The sequence below is a fragment of the Notamacropus eugenii genome, chromosome 7 (assembly GCF_028372415.1).
Source record: "Notamacropus eugenii isolate mMacEug1 chromosome 7, mMacEug1.pri_v2, whole genome shotgun sequence".
NCBI classification, from domain to species: Eukaryota; Metazoa; Chordata; class Mammalia; order Diprotodontia; family Macropodidae; genus Notamacropus; species Notamacropus eugenii.
In genome coordinates, this window is record NC_092878.1 from 52,121,429 (window position 1) to 52,148,565 (window position 27,137).

General features: G+C 38.2%; 1 protein-coding gene across 2 annotated transcripts; it reads right to left on the bottom strand.

The window, feature by feature from the left end:
* Nucleotides 1-14,385: 14,385 nt before the first annotated feature.
* Nucleotides 14,386-21,998, bottom strand: LOC140514372 (normal mucosa of esophagus-specific gene 1 protein-like). Of its 2 annotated transcripts, none has more exons than XM_072624614.1 (5): nt 21,733-21,998; nt 21,493-21,552; nt 21,301-21,386; nt 20,133-20,193; nt 14,386-15,664 (listed from the first exon to the last, which is right to left on the bottom strand). In XM_072624614.1, exons 2-5 carry the CDS (start codon nt 21,526-21,528, stop codon nt 15,596-15,598), a joined length of 252 nt encoding a protein of 83 aa, XP_072480715.1. In that variant the 5' UTR covers nt 21,529-21,552; nt 21,733-21,998; the 3' UTR covers nt 14,386-15,595. The 2 variants fall into 2 exon arrangements, with proteins under 2 accessions (XP_072480715.1, XP_072480716.1); XM_072624615.1 differs by having other exon boundaries at nt 15,402-15,664; nt 21,742-21,870.
* Between the last annotated feature and the right edge of the window lie 5,139 nt (nt 21,999-27,137).

A 27,137-nucleotide genomic window follows, 5' to 3' on the forward strand; every position in this document is an offset into this window, starting at 1 on the left:
AGGAAAGAGCTGTCAATCGAATGCTCCTCTGCATTACAGTTTTGAGCCAGCAACATTTTCCCCCAGGAAATAGTAAAACAGCAGTCCCTCTGCTATTTTAAAAAGCAAATAATGTCATCCAGTAAGGTTCTATTGTCACAATTCCCTGAAGTCATCTATGACTGTCTCAATATATTCACTGGGTTGTTCCAAGGTTCATAACAATATTACATTATTATGATAACGATACAATAATATGACATTATTATGGCTCATACAATAGCTTTAAATTTTACATGGAGAACTTTATAGTTTGTAAAGCAATTTACAAAAGGTACATAAGTGGTACCACGGATAGAGTGCCAGACCTGGAGTCAGGAAGACCTGAAGTGAAATTTAGCCTCAGACACTGACTAGTGTGTGACCCTAGGCAAGTCACTTAATCACTATTTGACTCAGTTTTCTTGTCTGTAAAATGGAAATAATAATAGCATCTATCTCCTGGGGTTATCATGAGGATAAAAGGGAATATTTATAAAGCACTTGGAAAACTTTATGTTGCTATACAAATGCTGATGCCACCACCACCACCACCACCACCACCACCATTACCACTACCACTGCTGCAGCTAGATAGTCCAGAGGATAGAGTGCTGGGCTTGGAGTCAGGAAGACTCCTCTTCCTGAATTCAAATCTTACCTCAAACACTTACTACCTGTGTGACCCTTGGCAAGTCACCCAACTGCATTTGCCTCAGTTTCCTCATCTGTAAAAATGAGTCAGAGAAGGAAATGGCAAACTGTAGTATCTTTGCCAAGAAAACCCCCAGTAGTACATGACTGAAAAACAACAAATTATGATGATGATCATCTCACACTTTACGTATACTAACTTGTTTGAGCCTTACAAAAAACCCATGACATTAAGTGCTATTATTATGAACATTTTATAGATGAGGACTTGCCTAGGATCCCAAAGCCAGCAAATGTCTGAGGCAGGATTTGAGCTCAGATCTTCCCGACTTTAAGTCAAGTGCTGTGGTCATGATACCATCTAATCATGAACGGTTGCAATTGAGGCAGCATAAATACTTCATAAGCTGCTGGCAGGGCAAGACTAAGGACAGTCATTGGTCTTTCCATTTGAATACATTCAGTTAATGAGTCCAGGCCATGTGGTAGAAGATAAAGAGTGCTGGAATTAAAAGTCAAGAAAGTTCAGATTGAATCTTACCTCAGAAACTTAGAGGTGAAGTTTTGGGTAGATCACTTTGCTATTCTGAGTCTCAATTTCTCCATCTGTCAGATACCTGTAGTATTGATCTCACATGTTTGTTATGAGGATCAAACAAGCCAATATATATGTATGTGTATATATGTACGTATGTATATAGATACATACATGTGTATACACACATACGTAATTGTGTAATTGACAAAACTCAAACCACTATGTCAGTTATAGTATAATAGTATTATATATGTCCAGTCCCTCCATGTTATCCTTTATACAGTCAGTTCTAGTCTGGTCCAGCCAACCGGAAAATAAAACTGATGAACTCACCTCCCTTACAGCCTATTTGAACATCACAGGAAAGGAAGACTCCCCACTCAACTCTACCACATAAACTCCTTCCTTTTCCACTTCATGTTGGATGCAAACCATTTATCCAGTACCTTCCAGAAATGAGGTAAATGAATGAATGAATGAAGTATTTATTATACATAAAGCTCTGAGAATACAAACAGAAAAGGAAGATAGCCTTTGCTTTCAAGGAACTCTTAGTCTATTGGGAAAAATAACACATGTGGAAGGATTAAGCTTCAAGTCATGTGTTAATATGTATTAACGCCTCTTCTTTAGAACCATTTCCACTGATAAAATCATACTGGTTTCTGATATTGAACTAATTGATAGTGCCAAGGTCTTTGGGGGAAAAAATATCCTTTTCTGGGTCTTTTTGTTGTTACTGAGGAGTTGTTTTGGTCTTATCTGATTCTTCGTGACCCCATTTTGGTATTTTCTTGACAAAGATACTGGTGTGGTTTGCCATTTCCATCTCCAGCTCATTTTACAGATGAAGAAACTAAGGGAAACAGGATTAAGTGACTTACCCAGTCACACAGCTAATAAGTGTCTGAAGCCAGAATTGAACTCAGGAAGATGTAACTTCCTAACTTCAGGTCCATTGCTCTATCCCTTGCACTACCTAGCGACCAACCAGGCTGCATATCCATAAGGGTTGCTTTCCAGGATGATGGCGAAGAGACCTTTCAGCTTTGAAGTATTGCCATTCCCAAGGCTCTTGGCTTCTGAGTCTTGTGTTATCTCCTCCAATGTCTGAGGGGAGGCAGTAGTCAAGATGGTGATGATTCTGGACCCTTTGTTCTTCCAGATGAATTTTGATATTATTTTTATAGCTCTACAAAATAATTATCTGGTAGTTTGATTGGTATGGCAGCAAATAAGTAAATGAATTTAGGCATAGCTGTCATTTTTATTATATTAACTTATATATTATATATATAATTATATATATAATATATAATATATATTAATATATTATATATAATATATTTATAATATAATATATATTATATATAATATATTAATAGTATAATATATTATATATAATATATATAAAATTATATATATAATATATAATATATTATATTATTATTTATTATATTAACTTGGCCTAAGTAACTGATGTTTTTCCAATTACTTAAATCAGACTTTATTTGTGTGAAAAGCGTTTTATAATTGTGTTCATATAGTCTCTAAGTTTGTTTTGGCAGATAGATTCCCAGATATTTTATAGTGCCTACAGTAACTTTAAATGGGATTTCTTTCTGTCTCTTGCTGTTGGGCTTTGTTAGTAATATATAGAAATGCAGATGATTTGTGTGGGTCTATTTTGTAAACTGCAACTTTGCCAAAGTTGTTTATTACATCAAGTAGTATTTTACTTGATTCCCTTGGATTCTCCAAATATGTCATCATATCATCTGCAAAGAGTGATAACTTAGTTTCTTCTTTGCCTATTCTAATTCCTTCAATTTCCTTTTTTTTTCTCTTATTGCTATAGCCCCCAGGCTTTGAAAACTCAGATGTTGGTGCTTCTTTCTCTGGTAACTATGTATATATGTAATGGTTAGACAGTTGGATCTGTCTGTTGATCTGTGATGTATGTATTGCTTATGGTCAGACAGCTGGAAGCCCTGTCTGTTGGTCTTTATTTCTCTGTATTTTCTCTGAAGTTCAGACTTCAGAAAAACCTGGAAAGACTTATTGAACTCATGCTGAGTGAAACGAGCAGAACCAGAACATTATACACAGTAACAGCCACAGTGTGCAAGGACTGTTTCTGATAGACTAAGCCCTTCTTCACAGCAATGCAAGGACCTAAAACATTCTCAAAGGACTCTTGAGGCAAAATGCCATCCACATCCAGAGAAAGAACTGTGGAATCAGAACACAGAATGAAGCAGACTATCTTCTCTTGTGTGATGTTTCATTTTGGTTTGGTTTTTCTCATGGTTTCTCCCATTCGTTTTAATTCTTCTATGCAACATGACTGATGTGAAGAAGTGTTTAGCATGAATGTATGTGTAGAATCCATATAAGATTTTATGCCACCTTGGGAAGGGAAGGGAGAGGGTGGGAGAGAAAATTTAAGACCTATAGAAGTGATTGTTGAAAACTGAAAACAAATAAATTATTTAAATTTTTTTTTAAAAAAAGAAGAATGGCCAAACAGGGATATTTTGATTTGAAAATTAGAAGGATGACTAGTGGAACCATAGGGGAAAATATTGGCCCACCTTTTCCAGGAGTAATGACAGAGTTGAGTAAATGAGCATGTATTAAGTGCTTATTATAGGCCAGAAGCTACGTTCAGTGGGTGATGGGGAGAAGTGGTAGCTCTGAGACTGAGCGAGAAAAGAAGAACTGCTTACAAATCAGAGTCCACAGTCACAGGGATGAGAACTTCATTTTCTGAAAAACAGAGACCAGAAAGAAGGTGACACAGGAGAGAGAGGACGGGAAGTGATGACAAGTTCCAAAATGGGAAAAGGAAGGAGGATGGGAGATAGCTGGTCAGTGAAGTGAATTGTGGCTGGAGTCAGGCCTAGATGTAGTGAGGAAAAGAAGAAACCACTAGTAGGGACAAAGCAGTCCTATAGAAGGAGTTCCAGGCATGAGAGAGTAAAATTCTCCAGGAATTGGTTTCTGGCCAGAAGACATGGCCCTAGTGATGAGGATATAGCTTCTATAGAGGTGTACACATCTGTTTGTCCTATTATTAAATAAGATTCTAGGCTTCAATGTTTTTTTAAAAAATTTGTGCCTCTTTTTTTCTTTTATCTAGCCTATATATCAACTTAGGAAGGGGGTAGGAAGAGTATATATATTAGATATATATATAGAGAGAGAGTATATATAGTAGATATATTCATGTAACAGAACTTTGGTGCCTCCATCTTATGTGATCTGAGCATGTGTCAAGATCCCTTTACAGGTACAGCAATAAACAGAAAAAGTTTTAAAAGCAGGCCACGTAATGTGGAACAAAGATTATGTATGGCTCACCCCAATGTGAGATAGCTAGAGTCCAAGAAGACAGAGGTGATATAAGGAGATGAGAATAATATTCCCATACCCCTCCTCCTGGTTCCTTCATTCTTTCTATATTCTATCCTATGATTTGGTACCATGAAAATTTCCATGTCTGACCCAAAGGAAGGGAAGCAAGGACCTGAGGAATGCATGGAACTGGACTAGGAACTACAGAGATGGTGATATATATAAGAGATCAAGAGCATGGTTGGAGAAGTAGGAGATGGAGAAATCCATGTAAATGGATTAGATTCCTTTAAATAGCAAGCAGATTTGGGTACACAGTGGGTGTCCAAAGTACTTGCTGAAAAAAGATGGGGTGCGGCAAAACAAAGTTTAGTCTGGGACATATCGATGTTTGGGGTGTCAAAAGAACATCCAGTGAATTTGTCTGGCAGGTAGGTCATTGCATAGACCAACATCTTACACCATATACCAAGATAAAATCAAAATGGGTACACGATTTAGATATAAAGGCTGATACTATAAGCAAACTATGGGAGCAAGGAATAATTTAACTGTCAGATTTATGGAGAAGGGAAGAGATAGGAAACATTATGAAAGGCAAAATGGATGAGTTTGATTACATTAAACTGCAAAGTTTTTGCACAAACAAAGCCAAAGCAACCGATATTAGAAAGGAAGCAGAAAGCTGGGAAACAATTTTTACAGCCAGTGTCTCTGATGAAGGCCTCATTTCTAAGATATATAGGGAACTGAGTCAAAGTCATAAGAATACAAGTCATTCCCCAGTTGGTTGTACTTTGTTCTTGAAGAGGGCCAAAATGACGTCACTATGATAAAGTCAAGTCTCAATGTGTCCGAATGCAGCTGATCAGACCAGTACAAGTTCGGAATGCTCTACCACAGATTGTCCACATGAACGTTTGGGGTGGATACTCTAAATTTACACATCCTATGTTTCCTTTGAGCTTTTTCAATTCTGCTTTGCTCATAAGGCACAGCACTTTCTCTGATGTGGGAATACCATGATGAGCAGTCCTCTGCCAGTGTCTCCCATGTCCCACAATCAAATCCAAAGTTCTTGAGAGAGACCTTGAGAGTGTCCTTGAATTACCTCTTCTCACCATCACATGATGGCCTGCCCCATGCCAGTTCTCTATAAAATAGTCTTTTTGGCAAGCATACACTTTGCATTTGAACAATGTGGCCAGCCTATTGGAGTCACACTCTCTGAAGTATAGTTTGAATGGTTAGCAGTTTAGTTCAAGTAAGGAACTCAGCGTCTGGTACCTTATCTTGCCAGGTGATCTTCAGAATCTTCCTAAGACAGTTCAAATGGAAGCAATTCAGTTTCCTGGCATGGCACTGCTAGACTGTCTGTGTTTCACAAGCATACAACAATGAGGTCAGTACAATGGGACTCTGTAGACCTTCAGTTTGGTAGTCAATTTAATACCTCTTCTCTCCCATACTTTTCTTTGGAGCCTCCCAAACCCTGAGCTAGCTCTGGCAATGCATGCATCAACCTCATTGTCAATGTGTACATCCCTGGAAAGTACACTACCAAAGTAAGTGAACTTATCCACAGCATTCAAGACTTCTCCATTTGTTGTAACCAATGGTTCCATGGATGGATGGTGTGGTGGTGGCTGATGGAGCACCTGTGTTTTCTTGGTGTTAATTATTAAGCCAAAATTAGCACAGGCAGCAGAGAAATGATCCATACTTTGTTGTATCTCAGCTTCAGAGGCTGCATTGAGTGCACAATCATCTGCAAACAGAAAATCATACACCAACACTTCCTCCACTTTGGTCTTAACTTGTAGCCTTTTCCAATTGAAGAATTTACTATCAGTGCAGTAGTTGACCTTGATGCCATGTTCATCTTCATTGAAAGCGTTTGACAACATGGCTGAAAACATAGTGCTAAAAAGCATGGGAGCAAGTACATAGCCCTGTTTCATTCTATTAGTGACTGGAAAGGCATGAGAGCATTGTCCACTATCCAGAACATCATGAAATTGATATATAATACTGATGAACTTCTTTGGGCAACCAAATTTTGACATAATTTTCCATAAGCCCTTGCATCATGGATGCACCCTTGCAACAAACATTGGCATATAATAGACTATGTGATTTTAAGGAGAAGAGATGGACAAGATGTGAGTGATGAAAGCCATGTGTGGTGCAGAGTGCTGGACTGATCATAGACTTATCCTTTCCAAGTTAAATATTTTCATTCATCAAAAGCGCTCCCAAGGCAAAATGATTACCAGAAGAATTAATGTCAACAAATTAGAGCTCTTCTCTGAGTGTGAACAGTTTGTTGCTAACTTGGAGGGAAAGTTGAGCCAACACACAGTTAGTAACAGTGGAGCAGAAAAGGAGTGGGCAGATTTCAGAGAACTGGTGTACAGCATTGAATTTTCTCATCTGGGACAGAACACTAGCAAACACCAAGACTGGTGTGATGAAAATGATGGTGAAATTCAGAAGCTGCTAAATGAAAAATGAGAACTCCATAGGATATACCAGTAGGATAGCTCATCGATCTCTAAGAAGGCAGCATTTAATTCCATCAAAAGCAAAGTACAAGCAAAGCTTAGAGAGATCCAAGATTCCTGGCTCAGTAAGAAGGCTGATGAAATTCAATTTTATGTTGATAGTTAACAATCCAATGTGCTTTTATGAATCTCTGAAGGCATTCCCCAATTGATAAATGGTCAAAGGATATGAACAGGCAGCTTTCAGATGAAGAAATTAAAGCTACCTATAGTCATATAAAAACATGGTCTAAATCACTATTGATTAGAGAAATGCAGATCAAAACAACTCTGAGGTACCACATCATATCTATCAGATTGGCTAACATGACAAAACAGGAAAATGATAAATATTGGAGAAGACATGGGAAAATTAGAACACTAATGCATTGTTGGTGGAGTTATGAACTGATCCAACCATTCTAGAGAGCAATTTGGAACTATGCCTAAAAGGCTACAAAACTATACATACCCTTTGACCCAGCAATACCACTTCTAGGTCTCTATCTCAAAGAGATAATAAAAAATGGGGAAAGGACCCGCATGTACAGAAATATTTATAGCCACTCTTTCTGTGGTGGCCAAGAATTGGAAACTGAGGGAATGCCCATCAATTGGGGAATGGCTGAACAAGTTGTGGTATATGAATGTAACAGAATACTGTCATTCTATGAGAAATGATGAGCAGGCAGATTTTGGAAAAACTGGAAAGACTTACATGAACTGATGCTGAGTAAAGTGAGCAGAACCAGGAGAACATTGTACACAGTAATAGCAATGCTGCTTGATGATCAATTCTCATAGACTTAGCTCTTCTCAGCAATACAGTGATCCAAGACAATTCCAAAGGATTCATGATGGAAAATGCTATCCTTATCCAGGGAAAGAACTATAGAGTCTGAATGTAGATTGAAGCATACTATTTGCTCTCTTTTTTGTTGCTGTTTTGTTTCTTCTTTCTCATGGTTCCTCTCATTGGTTCTAATTTTTCTTTACCATTTGGCTAATGTGAAAATATGTTTAATATGAATATATATGTAGAGCCTGTATCAGATTGCACACCATTTTGGGAAGGGAGGACGAAAGACAGAGGGAGAAAATTTTAAATTCAAAATCTTGTGGAAGTGAACATTGAAAACTAAAAATAAATAATTAAAAAAGAAAGAAAATATAGGACTAACACTCTGGGAAGAGGTTGGGAGTGGAGTTAGAGATACGCAAAGCCCACGTCAAGAAGCACTTATTAAGTTCCTACTATGTGCCAGGTACTATACTAAGCTCTGGGGATGAAAAGAAAAGGATAGAAAATCGTCTCTACTCTCAAGAATCTCACCATGTGATGGGGGAGACAACATGCAACAGCTATGTACAAACAAGATACGTGCAGGATAAAATAGAGGCATTCTCAGAGAAAAGGCACTAACATTAAGGGGGATCTGGCAAGGTTTCTTACAGAAGGTGAGACTTTCGCTGAAACTTGGAAGAAGCCAGGGAAGCCAGATGATAAAGCAGAGGAAGGAGATAGTTCTACATACAGAGGACAGCCAATGAAAATTCGGGAGATGGAGTATTTTGTATGACCTACAGAAGGGAAGCCAGTGTTAGTGGATCTTACACTACATGAAAGTGAGCAAGGTATAAGAAGACTGGAAAGGTAGAAGGGGCCAGTTCAATAAAGGCTTTAAAAGCCAAACAGAGGAGTTTGTGTTTGATCCTAGCGGTAGCTCAGCGACACAGTGGAGTCAAGAAGATCTGACTTCAGTCTGGTCTTAGACACTGTGTGATCCTGGACAAGTTGCTTAACTTCTGTCTGCCTCAGTTTGCTCACCAACAAAATGGGTATGATAATAGCACCTACCTCCCAAGGTTGTTTTGAGGATAAAATGAGATAATACTTGCAATATATGCAAATGGATGCAATGCATATAATTACTAGCTATTATTTGTGAGGAGCTGCTGGGGTAAATGAAATCACCAAGGGAGAGTACATAGAAAAGGAGAGAACCAAGGGTAGAACCTAGAGGTATAGCTATATTTAAGGAGCAAGAGGAAGGAGGAAGAGAAGGAATAAATGAAAGAAAGAAAGAAGAAAAGAAGGAAAGGAAGGAATGAAGAAAAATAAAGGAAGGAAAAAGAAAGGAAGGCAATATGCATTTATTAAGTGCCTACTGTGTGCCAGGCACTGTACTGCTTTACAAATGTCTCATTTAAAAAGCTCCAAGTAGATCTCAAAGGACATTAAAAAAGAATAATCAGAGACTTGGGATGAGGACCCAAAGAGGAGGGTCAAACACTGCCAGTACTTAATGGGGTATAGTTAGTGAGCTAGACCTGAACTCAGTGTAACAGAAGCCAAGAGAAGATTGGGTATCAAGGACGGAGTAGTCAACCTTGCCCAGTGTTGCAGAGAACCCAAGGAGGAGGAGGCTGAAAAACTCAGGATATAAAGGGAGGAGTGAGTGGGTGATAAGGAAGAGGAATGAAGGTATACTTTATATAAATTTGGCAGTAAGACAAAGACTGATAATGTAGGAGGGGGTGGAAGCACAAGAGAAGGGTGTGTGTGTGTGTGTGTGTGTGTGTGTGTGTGTGTGTGTGTGTGTGTGTGTGTTTTAGGAGAGATCTGAGCATACTGATAGACTAAGGGGATATTCGATGGAGCAAAGTAATAAAGGAGATGGAAAAGAATACAATTGAAAGTGTGGTAGAGGGATCGCTTTGGAATCTGGAATGGGGGCAGCTAGTTGGTGCAGTGAATAGAGCACTGGCCTTGGGGAAGTCCTTTAACCCTGATTGCCTGATAAACACACACACAACCAGAATGAAAGGGAAAGGATAGATGAGAACACTAAGAGGTTTACAAGAGTGTACATCTCAACCTTTTCAGTAAAATAAGAAGCAAAGGGAAAGCAATTGAGAGTAGAAACAGAGATTTGGGATTCATCTGCAGAGCATGGAGAGACATAGAAGTGTATTTGATAGAGAATTGATTTAAAATAGGCTCAGATCCCATTTCTGACATACGGACTCACGTTAACGAGTTATTTAACTCCACTGTACTCTAAGCAAATCTCTAAGACTACAAGATACAGAGAAGCTGCCAATCTGCAGTGATAAAGACTTCTCTATACCAGCAAAAATCACAAGTCTCAAAATCACAGGTCTCGTCTCTATCTCTATCACACTGAGAATGAGAAGGGAAAGGGTAGAATTGAAGATTTCAGGAAATAAGAGAAAATATGGAATAACTGTTGTTAGGAATGTGAAAGTCAATGAGAGATCGTCAAAAGGTTTGTCATGCAATTCCAAAGGACTGTTGATGGAAAATGTGCTCTACTGGCAGAGAAAGAGCTGATGGAATCTGAACACAGACTGAAGCATACCATTTTCACTTTGTTTTCTTTTTTTTGTTTTTTTCCTTCTACAAACTGTATTTTTTTGTGAACTGTTTCTTCTTGTACAGCATGACTAACACGGAAATATGTTTTACATGATTGCACATATGTGAGCTATCAAATATATATTTAAGAACTGTAGTATAATGATTATTATAATTAATAATTTAATAATATATAATCAAACTGCTTACTGTCTTGGGGGGGAAGGGAGGGAGGGAAAAATTTGGAATTCAAAATTTCATTAAAAAAATGTTAAAAATTGTCTTTACAGGTAACTGGAAAAAATAAAGTATTATTGAAAAACAAAAAAGGATAAGCATTACCAAAAAAAAAAGTTTGTCATGTCATGGTGACACAGTTAATATTCATTTGTATGAATCCAATCAGCAAGACTTTGTGATTTCCTTCAGTACCATCTTGGCCAATATGGAATAGGATAAGAAGAGGAGAACAGAAGTGACCCAGGGTTGAAGGTTAGCAAAGAATTCAAGAGTAGAAAAGGAAACACCATAGTAATAGCTGACTGGCTATAGGGTATAGCCTAGGTGGGAAAGAAGTTTGGGTCACATATGGCTTGATAGGCTGGGAAAATATGGCCAAAAAAGGGCCAAAAGTCACATGAAGGGCAAAGAGCAGAGATGGGAGGAAAAAGAAAGTGGGAGAGGAAGGACAGAAGAGAATTTCAGACTAAAGGATCTTAAGGGTGAAATTGCTTTGCTGGATTGTATAGCACAGGGAGTGCCCATTCCAGTGGATACCATAGTCAAATAGAATTGAGGTTATAGGAAAAGAATTTAAGGAAATGTGAGAAAAGGAAATCAGAAAGGTCATCTATATGCATACTGACCAACCTGACCAACTGACCAACCAACCAACCCTCACAAGACTTGGGCCTGGAAGTCAAATCAAGTCAATAGGCATTTATCAAATGTCTGTTATGTGCCAAGCCCTGGAAGTGACTTTGTAAATCATCTAATCCAACCACCTCATTTAAAACACTTCTTTTCAATTAACAAAAGTCAATTTTTTCTGCCTTTCATCTCCCCCCATTTCCATGCTAGAAAATGAATTAAAGAAAAACAAAACTCTTGTAACAAATACGTGTAATCCAGCAAAACATTCCAACAATGGCTATGTTCTAAAAGAAACCTCTCATTCTACACAGTCTATGAATAGATGGATAGCACATGTGTCATCAGTCCTCGGCAATTATCTAACCCTTTCATGTTAAAGACAAAGGAACCCAGGCCCAGAGAGTTAAAGTGAAACTGAGACCCAAAGAGGTTGTGACTTGCCCAGTGTTGCACCTGTGTAAATAGAAGAGCTGTAATCTCTGAGGGTGATGGTAAGAGAAAGGGTGTAGAGTCAAGACTTGGGTGGCAGGTGGGAGTCAAGTGCCAACGTCACAGAGATAGGTGAGAGCATATCCAGGAGATCAGCAGATGATAGCATCAGGATCAAGAGAAGGTGACCCTGTTGCCCAAGGAAATGTTGAATTATGGTGATAGAAATAACGTAGAAGTACCAAAAAACTGTCAGATATCACAGTGGATAGTGCTGAGCCTTGAATCAGGAAGACCCAAGTTCCAATTCAACCTCAAATACTTCCTAGTTTGTGATCCTGGACAAGTCACTTAACCTCTGCCTTAGTTTCCACAACTGTAAAATGAGGACATAATAGCACCTACTTCTCTGGGTTGTTGGAAGATCAAATGACATAATTTTTGTATTTTACCATAGTGTCTGGAACACAGGAGCTTAATGCTTCTTTCCTCCTCCTTACAATGACCATACTTCTTTTCTATGGACTCTACTATTCTTTCTTAACCCTTTCTTGCTCAGCCTCCACATCCTCTCACCTGTCTCTTCTCTTCGAGAAGGCATACCTAGAGCAGAAGCATCTATTAAGCACTTACTGTGTGCCAGGTACTGTGCTAAGCACTGAAGATACAAAGGGCAAAAAAAAAAAAATCCCTTTTTCAAGCTCAGTCTTTTCAGTTTCTCTGTTGATGTACCTGGGGTTACAAATACAAAAAAAAAAATCTATTTCTGAGTGTACCTATGCATAACCAATTTGTGGCAGTGTGCTATGGCTGAGAAAACACTGGATAGAATCAGGTCTGTCTTTGCCAAATTAGCTGTGCGACCTTGGACAGTGACAGCAATAAATGTGTTTACACAGTACTGTTATCTATGGGTACACACCCATATGGGGGCAAATAAATGGGGTATGTATATGCTCCAGCTTAGTGGTTTCTAACTTGATCCTAGGAAGCAGAAGTGAAACAAGGGAGGAGGGGGCAGAATGAATGGGGTAGCATTTGCTTTGTGTGAATCATAAACTTAGGGTGGTCCTGCTAATGAATGGATGTTAGTAACCCCTACGTATGGAGGCTGTCACGTTAACCATCATAAAGACAAACTACAAGAGTCACTCAAGGGAGTAAAAAGATGGGTGTTAATGTATTTGATCCCATCTTATTCCATGGTTGCTTAGTGATGTAAAATTTGTTTACCTAACATTTCATTTTTATTTTTAAGATAATTATGAATATTTAGTCAAAGTTCAAATTTCAACATATTTGGGTCACTAGCTTTGTTAAATTGTCACAGAATCTTTGGGTAGGGGAAAAAAAAACAACCATGAGGCATTACAAATTATCTGTTGGATTGAATTGCATTGAAATAGTGATTTCATACAGTTTTGTTAGGGTTGGGTTGATATAAGTTGAATAGATCTTAGAGCAATATCACACAATAAACCAATGGCACAGTAGATATGTCTCTCCTGAATACACCCAAGTATTATTTCAATCAGAAAACTGCTCACATTTACTCACTTTGCCAGAGTAGACACAGGGACAGCTAAGTAGCACAATGGATAGAGCGCAGGTCCTAGGACCTGAGTTCAAATTTAGCTTTCAGTACTTACTGTGTGACCCTGGTCAAATCACTTACCCCAATTGCCTCAAAAAAAAACCAAAACCCAAAACTGGACATAGGGCAAATAGCTCTGTCAGTCAATAGCCCACAAACATTTATTAAGTACTTATTATGTGCCAGGCACTGTGCTAAGTGAAAGGGATAAGAGGAGAAGAAACAAAAGACAGGCCCATGCACTCCAGGAACTCACAATCTAATGGAGGCGACAACTAGTAAATCTGTATAAACAAGCTATGTGTAATTGAGAGGGAAGGAACCAAAATTAAGAGAGGTTGGGAAAGTCTTCCTGTAGAAGATGGGATCTTAGTGGAGACTTAAAAGCCAAGGAAGGCAGTAGACAGAGATAAGAAGGGAGAGCAGGTCAGGGATGGGGAACAGGCAGAGAAAATGCCCAGAGTTGAGAGATGGAATGTCTTGTTTGTTGAACAGCAAGGAGACTGGGGTGACTGGATTGAAGAGTGCATGAGGGGGAATAACATATAAGACTGGAAAGGTAGAAGGAGGCCAGATTATGAAAGGTTTTTAATGCATTTTGTATTTGATCCTGGGAACAATAGGGAGCGACTAGAGCTTTTTGGTAAAGTTGGAATTTGCCCAAGATCTTGAGATTCCCAAGACCAACACTCTTTCTATGGTGCCATATTGTCTGTAATAATGAAGTCACCTAAATAAGGAGATACTATGACAAAAGGACAGAGCAAGGATTTGGAAGTGACCCTGGGTTCTTGAAGATTATGCCAAAGTAGAAGCTGAGAAGGTATCTTCCAATGTGGGAGCAGTGAAAGATTTCGTTTGCCTTCCAAAGATCAAGCTAGACTGATGCTCATCGTAGAAAGTTTGACCATCAGGCGAATTTTTTCTGGTTTCCATTATTTATTAAAACCACATATTACGGAAGGCAAGGAGGGGCTATGATCTACATTCAGAGAGGCCATACAGACATACCTTGTTTTATTGACTTTTGCAAATATTGAGATTTCATCTATCAGTGCAATTTTTGAACAGTATATGCTCACATTGTGTTACATTTTAGTAATTCTAGCAATATTTCAAACTTTTTTCATTATTATTACATCTGTTATGGTGATCTTTGATGTTATTGCAACACTGTAACTGTTCTTAAATTACATTGTAAATTAAAATTTATTAAATTTAAAATTAATTATTAAATTGATTGTAAACTACACCCAAATAAGATGGAACTTAATAAAAGTGTGTCCTGACTACTCCTCCCTATTCCTTAAGACACAACAATATTGAAATTAGATCAATTAATAACCTTACAATGGTCTTCAAGTGAGGTAAATTTCATTGTCTTATTTTAAGAAATTGACACAGCCACCCTTCAGTAACCACCACTTGTCAGCAGCCATCAACATTGAGAAAAGACCTTCCACCAGCAAAAATTATGACCCACTGAAGCCTTAGATTACAGCATTTTTTAGCAATAAAGTATTTAAGATATGTTTACATTATACTATTAAAAATGTACATAACTTTTACATGCAATGAGAAATTTAAAAATTCATGTGATTCATTTTATTGAGATATTTCCTTTACTGCAGTGGTCTGAATTGAACCTGCAATATCTCTGAGTTATATCTGTCTATACCAATGAAATCAAAGACCCTCAAAATACCAAGTTAAATAATACTCTATTAGACTGAATGTAATAATTTTTACATTTCAGCTGGAAAGATATGTGTAAAAAAGTTCTTATTTGGGTTCTAAAATGGAAGTGTATTTCAAATACAAAAATTCAAATTGTAAAGCAGTATATATATTTGATTAGATATATTTTCCAGTAACTCATCAATTCAATGATGAAATAAGTATTTACCTAACCTTTGGAGGAAAAAAACACAGCATCACTTTTATAGTAGATAATTTATCTTACAAGTCATTATACATTTGCTGCCCCCCCAAAATAAATACATAAGTACAAAGAAATGCAAAAAATCCTCAAGAATATTTTAATGAGTTACATACATTTTATCCAAAATGGAATTCCTTATTCAGAGCCCCAAAATGTAGGGAGACCCTAAAAATGTAGCAGAAGCACTTCCGCACACTGGTTTCAGTAGTATAGTTTGTGCAGAAATGTTTCCACTAGATTCATAGAGTGTGCTTTAGATGAATACTCTTCATTTGGTCAACTGTTTAACAGTCTCCAGCTCTTCAACAGGCTCCCATTTTTGGTTAATTGAGAAAAGCTATTAAGAAAAACACAGAGAGAGAGAACACTGTTTCAGAAAGAGCTCTAAAATAAGAAACTGCCTTTTTACAACTAACCATTTATAAAATGCTCACTACTACTTACTACTATGAAATGCTTAGAGGACATTGTACTTAGCACTAGCACAGAAGTGTATATCCTGTTCCAAAAATAAACCCAGAATTTGTAAATGATCCAGAGCTAATAAGAAATTGTCCATAATGAACCAAGACTGTAAGAAGAAGTAAGGACAATTAAAAAGGGCCTCTTGAAGTATGTTTAGAACAGAGAAGGCTGAAGTTCATTGCTTAGGACAGATATAATCATGTTAAGAGATGACAGAAATTCAAACACTTTCTATTTTGCTTATCGGTTACATCACTGAGAATTATCTTAAAACTGGAAAAGAGTAAAACAAAAAATCAGTCAAAGATAATTAGAATTCAGCACAGATTGAGATGGGAAATGCTTCAAAATGAGTTAAAATCTTTGGCCATGATAGGTTTAGGGTTTAACTTTTGTGACATAGACTCCATTAACTATCTCGTGAAGCTTCTCAGAATAATGTTTTTAACTCATAAAATAAAATACACTGGATTACAAAGGAAACTAGGTATATTGGAATACAGTTCTCTTTGTTTCTATATATATATAAAGGGATGCATGTATATGAGATTTATATACATTCACATGCCCTAAGTTAAGAAGCTCCTGGCCTAAATGGATTATATATGAAGATATTAAAGAACTTGGATTCATGAAAGCAGTCACAGGGGAAAAAAACGTTCTCTCAGTCATATGATCAATGCAACTGAAAACAAAACTTTAATTCCATTACCCTTTAGGCCCCAACAAACTAAGACAGTGATAAAAATAAAGTCTCATGGGCTCCACAATATTTATAGCAGCCCTTTTTGTATTAGCAAAAATTGGAAACAAAGTAGATACCTATTGACTAGGGAATAGCTAAACAATATTGCTGAGCTATAAGAAATGATGAACATGATAAACACGGAGAAGCATGGGAGGAGTTATGTGAACTGATGCAAAGGAAAAAAGGAAACTATACATAATGGACTAGCACAACATCATCAAAGGAAGGGACAAAATAAGAGAAACTGAATTATGCAAATTATAATGACTAAGCTCAGCTAAGGCAGAACTATGAGAACATCTTCTGATTTTTAAACCATCCATCTATTTATTTTTTATGTTATTTTTGGAAAGGCAATTGGTGCTAAGTGACTTGACCACAGTCACACAGCTACTAAGTGTCAAGTGTCTGAGGCTGAATTTAAGCTCAGGTCCTCTTGACTCCAGGCTGGTGCTCCATTCACTGCACCACCTAGCTTGGCCCCATCTATTTGTTTTTAACATTCATTTAAAAAAAATTTCAGTTCCAAATTCTCTCCTTCCCTTTGGTCCCTCTCCCACACATTAAGAAGGCAAAAAATACTGTACCCATTATATATACATTTATATATTTATATGCATATATTTATACATATATACATACATACATTTCCATATTAGCCTTGTTGCAAAAAAAAAAACTAGAAATGAAAAAGAAGTATGCTTTAATCTCTACTCGAGAGTTCATTGGTTCTCTTTCTCTGCAGGTAGAAAGCATTTTTCATCATGAGTTCTTCAGAATTGTCCTGGAGTAGCTTAGTGTTTCACAATTGATTATCACATTATTGCTATTATTAGTGTACAATATTCTCTTGGTTCTCCTCACTTTATTTGTTCCTAGAAGTCTTTCCTAGTTTTTTTTAAACCACTCCCCTCATAATTTCTTATAGCACAATTTGTTTCATCACAATCACATGCCACAATCTTTTCTGTCATTCCCCAACTGTCAGAAATTCTCTCAATTTCCAGTTCTTTGCCACCATAAAAAGAACTGCTACAAATACTTTTGTACACATGAGACCTTTTCCTTTCATCTCTTTGGTACACACTGGTATCATTGGGTCAAAGGATATACCCAGGTCTATAGTCTTTTGGGCAAAGTTTCAAATTGTTTAGAATGTTTGAACCAATTCACAACATTATCAACTGTGCATTAGTGTACCTGCTTTTCCACATCCCCTTCATCATTTGTCATTTTCCTTTTCTGTTATGTTAACCAATCTGATGAGTTTTGTTTTAATTTGCATTTCTCTATTTTTCCATATAACTACTGATAACTTTGATTTCTTCTCCTGAAAACTGCCAGTTCCTATCAATTGGGGAATGGCTCTTATTTTTATAAATTTGGCTTACTTCCCTAAATGTGAGAAATTGGCAGTAATTTTTTCCAATTTCCTGCTTTCCTTCTAATTTTGGCTGCATTAGTTTTGTTTGCGCAAAACCTTTTAAATTTCATATCATTAGAATTATCCATTTCACTTCCTATGATCCTCTCTACTTCTTGTTGGTCATAAAATCTTCCTTTATCCATATATCTGGCAAGTAAATTTTTCTATGCTTTCTTACTTTGGTAATGACATCATATGTGTGTGTGTTCATCCTTCATTGCCAAATAAGACCATGCCATCAGAGAAATGATGACATGACTTGCACTTGACTTTGTTTTGAGCGAGGGAGGGCTGTGCAGGTCAGCAGCCTCACTTCTCCTCCAGAGTCATCTGAATCCAGTGACCAGATATTCATCAGGATGACTGGAGATGACCCAGGATGAGGCAACTGAGGTTAAGTGACTTGCCCAAGGTCACATAGCTAGTGAGTGTCAAGTGTCTGAGGTGAGATTTGAACTCAGGTCCTTCTGACTCCTGCACTGGTGCTCTATCCACTGCACCACCTAGTTGCCCCAGTAATGACATCACCTTTTGTCTAAATGCTATAAGTGGTATAAATACTATACCCACTTTGATCTTATCTCGATATATGGTGTGAGATGTTGCTCTATGCTTAGTTTCTGCCAAACTGCTTTTGAGTTTTCCCAGCAATTTTTGTCAAACAGTGAATTCTTGTTTCTAAAGCTTAGCTCTTGGAGTTTTCAAACACTGGAATTCTACAATCAACTTACTACTGTATATTTACTAATGTAGTCCACTGAGCAACCAATTTACTTTTGAGTCAGTATCAAATTGTTTTGATGCTTACTGCTTTATAATATAATTTGAAACAGTACTGCTAGGCCAACTTCTTCACACTTTTTTTCATTGATTCCCTTGATATGATTGACCTTAAAAGTCTTGAGGACAATGAAAAGGTGAACACAGTCAAGTTATATGAACTGATGCAAAAAGCAGTCAGTGGAACCAAGAAACAATATACATCAAGATTACAGCAACGTAAAAAGACAACAAAAAACCAATTCACACTTTATGCTGCATAATTATCCATAATGTACCTAGCACTTAGGCACAAGTATATCAGAAAGGAATTTTTCAATCTAAGTCATTTCTAGCTAAGAGAGAAATGTGTGGCACAGTCCACACACCCTTGGACATCCCTTTCCCAATGAAACATGAAGTAAGTTTTTAGGAATTTTGATCAAATAAAACTTATAAGAAGTTAAAATACAGTTTGATGTTCATGATCCAAAGCTATGTCACTGCTAGATTCTTTCATTGGACACTGCCCCTGGCCTCTCCCCCACACTCCCAGGTGGTTTACACCTGGAGTAACCAAGAAGAATTCCTCCCTCTAAACAAATCAGAACCCTTTTTGAATAAATGGAGGACATTTCCCTTTGAAAAGAACTTTCTTTAGAATGTTGCAGACCAATTGATTCCAAGGATAGAAAAGAGGAGACTGAGCTTAGATGAGTGAATAACCAGTGAGTGTGGGGGAGGACAATTCGTTCTAAATTTGATTACCACTTTTAATCCATTTCCCAAACAAAGGTCTTCTGTTACTGACCTAATTCACCATAAGGACAGAAGTCTGGAAAGGATTTTCAGACTTATGACTTGTTTCTTAGTATTTCTAGATTAACTGATGACTTGGACTGGGGGACATAATTGTCTTTAAAAATTTGAAGAGAGGTTACCTTAAGAGGAACCAAATTACTTCTCTAAAACCAAGCAGTAGAGAGGAGGAGAATGGGGTAGGTCAGGAACAGTCACAGATTTGGCTTCATGTAAGAAAGAACTTTCTAACCAGTTGTATTTAACAATAAATCTATTCTTGTGAAGTAGTAAGATTCCCACAAGTATTCAAGAACAAGTTGGATGATGACCTGACAGAGAATCTTTAGAAAGGATTTCTTAAGTAGGTGAGAATTTGGATTAAAGGCTACCTAAAGTCTCTTCAACTCTACAGATCTCATTTATCCTCAAAGGAATAATGTTTTTCCTATGTAGCAGTTAGAATTATGTTGCATTATTCATTATTTGGCACAAAACAGTTACAACAAGCATTTGTTAATTCCGTTATTAATTCTTAATCCTATTTTGCTTTAAAAAAGTTCCTATATTTTGGGCCCAACTTGACTTGTCAGGTTATTCTATCAGTACCTTTTGAGGCTGGGAAGGATTCACATTTTCCCACGGTTCTGGATTTCTGTGTCTGTTAACACTGAAAAATAATTATGAAATTAGATAACATTGTGAGATCATAAACTCAAGATTTTTCATTTTAATAAACTGACACAGTTCCACTTTGGGAACAGACAAGACGCTTTAAATCTCTTATAAAAAAACCAGTTGCATAGAACTGACTTAGTCAGGAGCTATTAGGTCACTTGAAGCAAGCACTAGTATTAGGTTCACACATTTCAATTCAGCTAGAAATTTATTAGACAAAGTGTGCCCAGCTACATATCTTAAGACAATTCTTATCAGTTCTACTGTAGAGCTCCCGCAGGGGCAAAAAGTGACCTCACTCCCCCTAAGTAAGCAGTTTTCTTTTTCTCCCTTCAGCTGAGCAGACTATTGCTGGTTTAAACCAAGAACTAGCCTGGAAGAACAAGGAAAGGGAAACTAAGGGAGAGTAGGTTCCAAAGGGGTCATATCTAATAGCTCCAAATTCCAAGCAGAGAACAAATTTCAATTAACAGCCCATTGAGTATTGCATCAGGAAAAAAGATATTCACAACAACTTGAAAATAAAATTGAAAAATATCTTACAACTGAAATCATGATTTGATTATGTAATTCTAAATACTGCATTTTTTGAAAGCTTTTTTAAGTTCAGAAATTGAAAAATAAAACCCATAATTGTACCCTATTTGAAAAGCTATGTCTGGACATGCTGGCCTCCAAGGTTGCTTCAAATTCTTTACTTTATGATCAATCAATAATCCCTAAAACCAACGTAGTCTTCCAAAGTGGAAATATAATGAAATGTTCAAAGCTAGAAAAGCTTACAAAAAGATATTCGTGAAAAAGTTAAACTAATGAATTGTTCGAGTCACTTTTTTATCTTTTTGAATTTGAAAAATTTTCCCAGCTTTGAGTCCAGAAACTGCTATTTTCACATCAGAAAGAATAAATGAATGAAGCAGTTGTGAAGTTATTATTATGTGTAAAACGCTGGGAAAGTATATTTAAAAGACAATCCCAGCTCTCAAGAAGCTCCCATTCTAATGGAGGGAAGCAACACAAATAAGAAAATTGGGCAACTTTTCACAATCCAGATATCAAAAGACTATTATTCCCCAACTATATCCTCGTTTTTACTTACATCACATCACTTTTGCCAAGGGAGTATAGGGACATCAAGACTCCTCCACCTCCGGCAATACTCACAAATACGATCAAAGGGATAAGCTAATGGACAAAATATTGGAAACGAAACATCTTCAAAATATTAAATGATACAGAATAACAAACTTTGCTTATTGCAATAATGTAAAAAAAAAATGCCAATACTTACCTCTTTCTTTTTCTTCATGAGTTGGAAGAAGTTCATGATTGATACTTGTAGAGTGACGGTCTAGAACAAAGAAGCCCAGTTACTACTCAACCAGACACGGATGCCCCCAAATAAGTACCTGGATCCAAAGCCCATAAAGGGCTGTCCCTACCCACCCACCATTCACCACCAAAACAAACAAACACTGGAATGGTCCAAGCCTTCCAGGTGCAGCAGAGGATAGATAAAAAGGGACCCAACCTTTCCTACCAAGGAGAACGACCAGGTATCCGAGTAAGGGTGGCTTAAGCTGAGAACTGTACGCAGGATGCTGGCTTCCTCTAAACTTTATATACCGAAGATTACGCCTCCGGAAGGAGGCAGGCCAAAGCCCTAGGCACGTAGACTTAGATTGGTCACTTAATTTCATTTCCTAAAGGGCACTTCCCCCTCTCCGCCTCCCCGGACTTTCTTTATGTATTTGAGTCCCTGGGCGTAACTAGAATCAAGTACGCTTCAGATTAAGTATTGGAGAGAGAAGTAAAACGTAGTCCTCACGCCCCCTGCCGGAAGCTGAAGAATGCCAGGTGAGTGGCCAGCGAGCTCCAGGTAAGGTGGCATAGGTGCCCCTCCCTGAAATCCCTATCTCTTCCCACCTTCTCCTCCAACCCTCTCCAGCGCGCGCCCGTTGGGAACCTAGGCTTGGGCGCTTTGGCTTCTGGAATGGATTCAAGCAGCCCAGGAGAGTGTGATGGGAACGTGAGAATTGTTTTATTCTATCGTACCACGGGAAAGAGGGAGAGGAGGAGGTGCGTTGGTAGTGAGCGGTGGGAAGCCGGTGGAAGCGGATCAATCCATTCGTCAGAAAACTTTTACTTAGAATCTACTACATGCCGGACTTTGGGTTAAGAGCTGCGGATAACAGACCAAAACCTCAAAGAGCTTACCATGTAATGGGTGACAACGTACAAGTATATACCAAGCAAGCTGTATACACAGAATAAATGGGAAATAATGAACGGAAGTACTGGAATTAAGAGAGCGGGAAAGGCTTCCTCTAGATGGTGGGATTTTAGATTGGGACTGACCAAGGAGGTCAGTATTTGAAAGAGGAGGGAGAGTGTTCCAAGCATTGAGGACAGTCAGAGAAAATGCCCAAAGAGAAGAGATGAAATGCTTTTTTTTTTTTTTTTTAATGGAACAGCCAGGAGGCCAGTGTTACTGTACTGACAAGTAACTTGTTAGGGAGTGAGGAGTGAGCAGACTGAAAGGGTAGCAGGCTGTTAAGTTATGAAAGGCTTTGAATGCCAAAAAGAGCATTTTGTATTTGATCCTATAGGCAAAAGGAAACCACGGGGGTTTATTGAACAGGGGAAAGTCGGTGACAGAATATGATCGGACCTGCTTTTAGGAAAATCACTTTAGCGGCTTGAATGGAGGATGGATTGGAGTGGGGAGAGACTTGAGGCAGACCGACCCACCCACACTTACCTGTCTCAATTATCCAGGTGTAAGGTGATGAGGGCCAGACACCGGAGTGGTGGAAGCCTCAGAAGAGAAAAGGAGGTGTATTTAGTAGATGCTGCAAAGGTGAAATTGACTGGTCTTGGCAACAGTTTAGATGTGGAGGTGAGACATAGTGGAAAATTCAGTGACTCATTTTTGCAAACCTGGGGCATGGAGACGATGGTGTCGCCCTCTGCAGTAATACAGAAAGTAGCAGGTGGAAAGTGTTTAGTAGGAAAGACATTGCGTTTTGTTCTCATTAACAGTTGGAATCTGATCCATCTGTCGAATGGGGCTGATCTTTCTAAGAAAAAAATGCTCTATGTACAAAAATATTTCTTGGTTTTTTTAGGTGACAAAGAATGGGAACTTGAGATGTTCATAAATTGGGAAATTGATTAACAAGTTATGGTACATAAATTTGATCGAATACTATTTATTAGTCGACTGACCAACCAAGATTCCAGAGGACTAAGGATGAAACATTCTCTCCACTTCCTTATTTTGGATATGGCCAATGTAGAAAGTTGTTTTGATTGACTCCACTTGATGACTGGAGTTTTTATCCCCACTTGTGTTCTCAATTGGAGAGGGTGGAGAAGGTAGAGGGAAGGGCGCTGCTGAGGGTCTCACCCCTAGTTAGGGTTTGAAGCTGAATGTAAATTCAGATCTTTCTGACTCCAGGCTCAGCCCTGCCACCTAGCTATGTCTGGATGGGTTAACCTCCAAGGTCTCTTCAAACTCTATGATCCAAAGATCAATCAATAATCCCTAAACCCAAAGTAGAAATATAATGAATATGTTCAAAGCTACAGCTAAACCTACATTTAAGGAGGGACCATAGCTTCCCTGGCTTTTCCTACATGGCCCTGGGTCAGGTATCTTCTCCTCCTCTGTCTCCCCTGCTTTTCAGCTTCCTTTTGTGGGTTGTCTCTTCCTCCCCCCACATCAAGCTGCCTGAGAACAGGGACTTTTTTTTTTTGTATTTGTATCCCCAGTCCTTAGCACAGTGGTGGGGGAGGGGGAATTTAGTAAGTACCTAATTAATGTTTATTGACTGACATCTCCACCTCTACTTCTCACCAGTTTTTCAACTATGTGCATTTCCATAGATATCCATTTTCCATTCACACTCAAAACTCCGGCCAAGCACCATAGCTTTTTAAAGGTAAAAGTTCTTTAATGAATACCATCTAGGTTCATTGTTGGTGCATCCAGTCTCAAAGCACTTTGATTGGGGAAGGAGAAATAAGACGCAGGGAGGGAAGGTTAAGGGAGAGATCAGTTCTAAAAAAAAACATTACTCTATGCATGTACAAAAATATTTCAACCTTTTTTTTTTTGAAGTAGCGAAGAATGGGAATCTGAGACAATGCTCATAAATTGGGAAATTGATGAACAGGTTATAATATATAAATGTGACGAAATACTATTGTCCTAAACTCTTATCAGTCTAATGACCAACCACTTCTAGAGGGTTAATGATAAAAAAAAATGCTAATGATAAAAACATATCTAAGTTCTAACAAAGAGGTAGACTCATATTTTTGGACTTGGTCAGTGTGGAAAGTTATGTTGATTTTAATCCCATTTAGATTGTAAATTCCTTCTGGGCAGAGACTATCTTTTGGCTTTTTGTATTCTCAGTGTTTAGGTAAGAGTATGGCACATAGTAGGTCTTAATAAATCTTGATTGATTGGTTTTACTTGCTTGTAATGTCTTGTATTCTTAATTGGAGGGTGGACTTGGAGTGAGAGTGCCTAGAGTCATAGAGGTTCTGTATATGAAGAAATCAGGTCTTCCTGATTCCAGGCTTAGCACTCCCCTATGTGCCTCCTAGCTGTGGATGGGTTTGATGGCTTTAGAGATCCCTTAAATTTCCAACTAGGATCCTATGATTAATCAGTGATCCCTAACATCAGTGTGATCTATTAAAGAAGAAATATTTAATAGAGATAGCCAAGGGCATGAATGAATACATTGGAAGCTACATCTAAACCTCCATTTAAGGAGTGAGCACAGCTCAGAACTCATTTCTCACTTGGCTACACTTCTCTGGGCCTTTGGTGACTTTTCCACCTTGACCCATGATGCTCATTGTTGGGAAAACCTCACCATCTAGCAAGATCCCATCAGCCTTGAAACTCCCCATCATCATCACCCTCTGTCCCTCTGTTTAGAGGGTGCAGTCATCAACTCCAAAACCTCTCTGTGAGGGATCACAGCTCAGGACTTCTCCTTTCTCACCTGGCTACATTGTTTTGAGACTTGCCTTTTTCTACATGCTTTCATATCACATTATCTTCTCCTCCTCCCTCCCCTGCTTTTCAGCTTTCTTTTATATGATGTCTCCCTCATTATATTGTAAGTGTGCATATATATATGTATATATGTGTGTATATATATGTATATATACATATATATATACTGCACTCCAGTCTGTGCTTAGCACTTAGTAGGTACTTAATAAATGTTTATTAACTGAATGACAACTCCACCCCAACTTCCCATTACCTTTATAATTCAACTGCCTACATTTCCATAAACTCCATTTCCCATTCACACTCAAAATTCACAGCAAAGCACAACAGCTTTTTTAAAGTAAAGCTCTTTAATAAATTTTTAAAAACTACCTTGGTTCATTGCCTGTGTAACCAGAGTCCCCAAACCCATTGGTATGGCACTCTGTCCTCAGTGACGGAGATCAGCGCCCAGGCCAGGCCTGAGGGTTAGACCCTACCCTAGGGCAGCAATAGCAGTGTCTTGTAACCCTTCAGTATCTTCAGGCCTTGCAGCCTCTGTTTACTTCTGACTTCCAGCTTTGAGAGAGAACTTAGACAATGCCAACCCCACTTCAGGTTCCTGAAGAGAAGACTCTAGGAAGAAGCCAGTGTGAGAGGAGTTGGTATTCTCCAACATGTCCTTCTCAGCTTGCTTTGGGGTATTTCCCCTTGGGTGAGACCTGGGACTCTTTCTTGATAGAGCTGAGCTACCTCTCTCCCAATGTGAAGGCTCCTTAACTCTGTATTGTCTATTATTTTTCTATGTATGCTTTCTCTGATTTGTTTTCCCACCAACTTGAATAAATGGGGTTTCTTTGCTATCTGCTATGTGTATGTTCCTTTTGGAACTAGTGTTTGGTGAGAAGAGACTCAAGCCTTGGCTATAAAGCTTAGGGTCCTTCTTTATGCATTAAGAAAATTAGAGGCCAAAGCCACTGTGGTAACAATACTCTTTGCCCTAATCTAATTTGGAAGCTAGCTATTGTTTGAAAGATTTCTGAAGTTTTAAACTCTTCTCCACTCCTTCTGGGGCCAAAGGGCTCTCTTTTAGGCTATGAAGATTGGAAAAACAGGACCTGTTAAACAACTGAATATGAGGGAAGAGTGAGGAATTGAGAATGATACCTAGACTTGGAGCTTTGGTGACCAGGAAGGAGACTGGTGATGCCTTCAACAGAAATCAGGAAGTAAGAAAAGGGGAGAATTTGAGGAAACAAGATAATGAGCTCAGGTTTTGGACATGTTGAGTTCATGGTGTTTGCAAGACATTTAGTTCAGATGTCCAATAGGCAGTTGAAGATGTGACAGTGGAAGTCAGCAGAGAGTTTGAGGTTGGACAGGCAGATCTAAGAATATTTGTATAGTGGTAATAATTGAAACCACGAGAGCTAATGAGATCACAAAATGAAATAGTACATATGGGGAGAAAAGTAGAGGACCTATGTCAGAGCTTTGGGGGAAACCCAGAGTTAGTGACTGTGGAAACCTGGTAGTATTTAAAAACTGTTCTCGTGAAGGATGATCACTTTTGACCAAACTGAGGCTTGGTGAGGTTAAGTGACTTGCCCAAGGTCACATTGAGTAGTAAATGGCAAAACTGCAATTTCCCAAGATTCTGAAGGCCAACACTTCTACTGCACTATACTGTCTTCATTCATTTACTTTATTTCTACCACATCTCTGAATAGAAAAGATTCTTATTAATGAGGTCACCCACTTAAGATCATACTTTGAAAATAGACAAAGGGCAAGTAGTTGGAAGCAACTCTAGGTTCTTGAGGGCAATGCCAAGTAGAAGCTAAGAAAACCTCTTCCATTAGGGGCCTGGTGATAGATTTTGTCTGCCTTCCAAAGATCAGTCTACATTCTGCGCCGCA

Bases quoted from the DNA above. Each gene is read 5' to 3' on its own strand.
- LOC140514372 (XM_072624614.1), bottom strand. From the start codon at position 21,528: ATGAACTTCTTCCAACTCATGAAGAAAAAGAAAGAG. The intron at 20,194-21,300 runs GTAAGTAAAAAC...ATTATTTTTCAG, and splicing joins CTTGGCAAAAGTGATGTGAT to TGTTAACAGACACAGAAATC. The intron at 15,665-20,132 runs GTACTGATAGAA...TTTTCTTAATAG, and splicing joins ATCCTTCCCAGCCTCAAAAG to CTTTTCTCAATTAACCAAAA.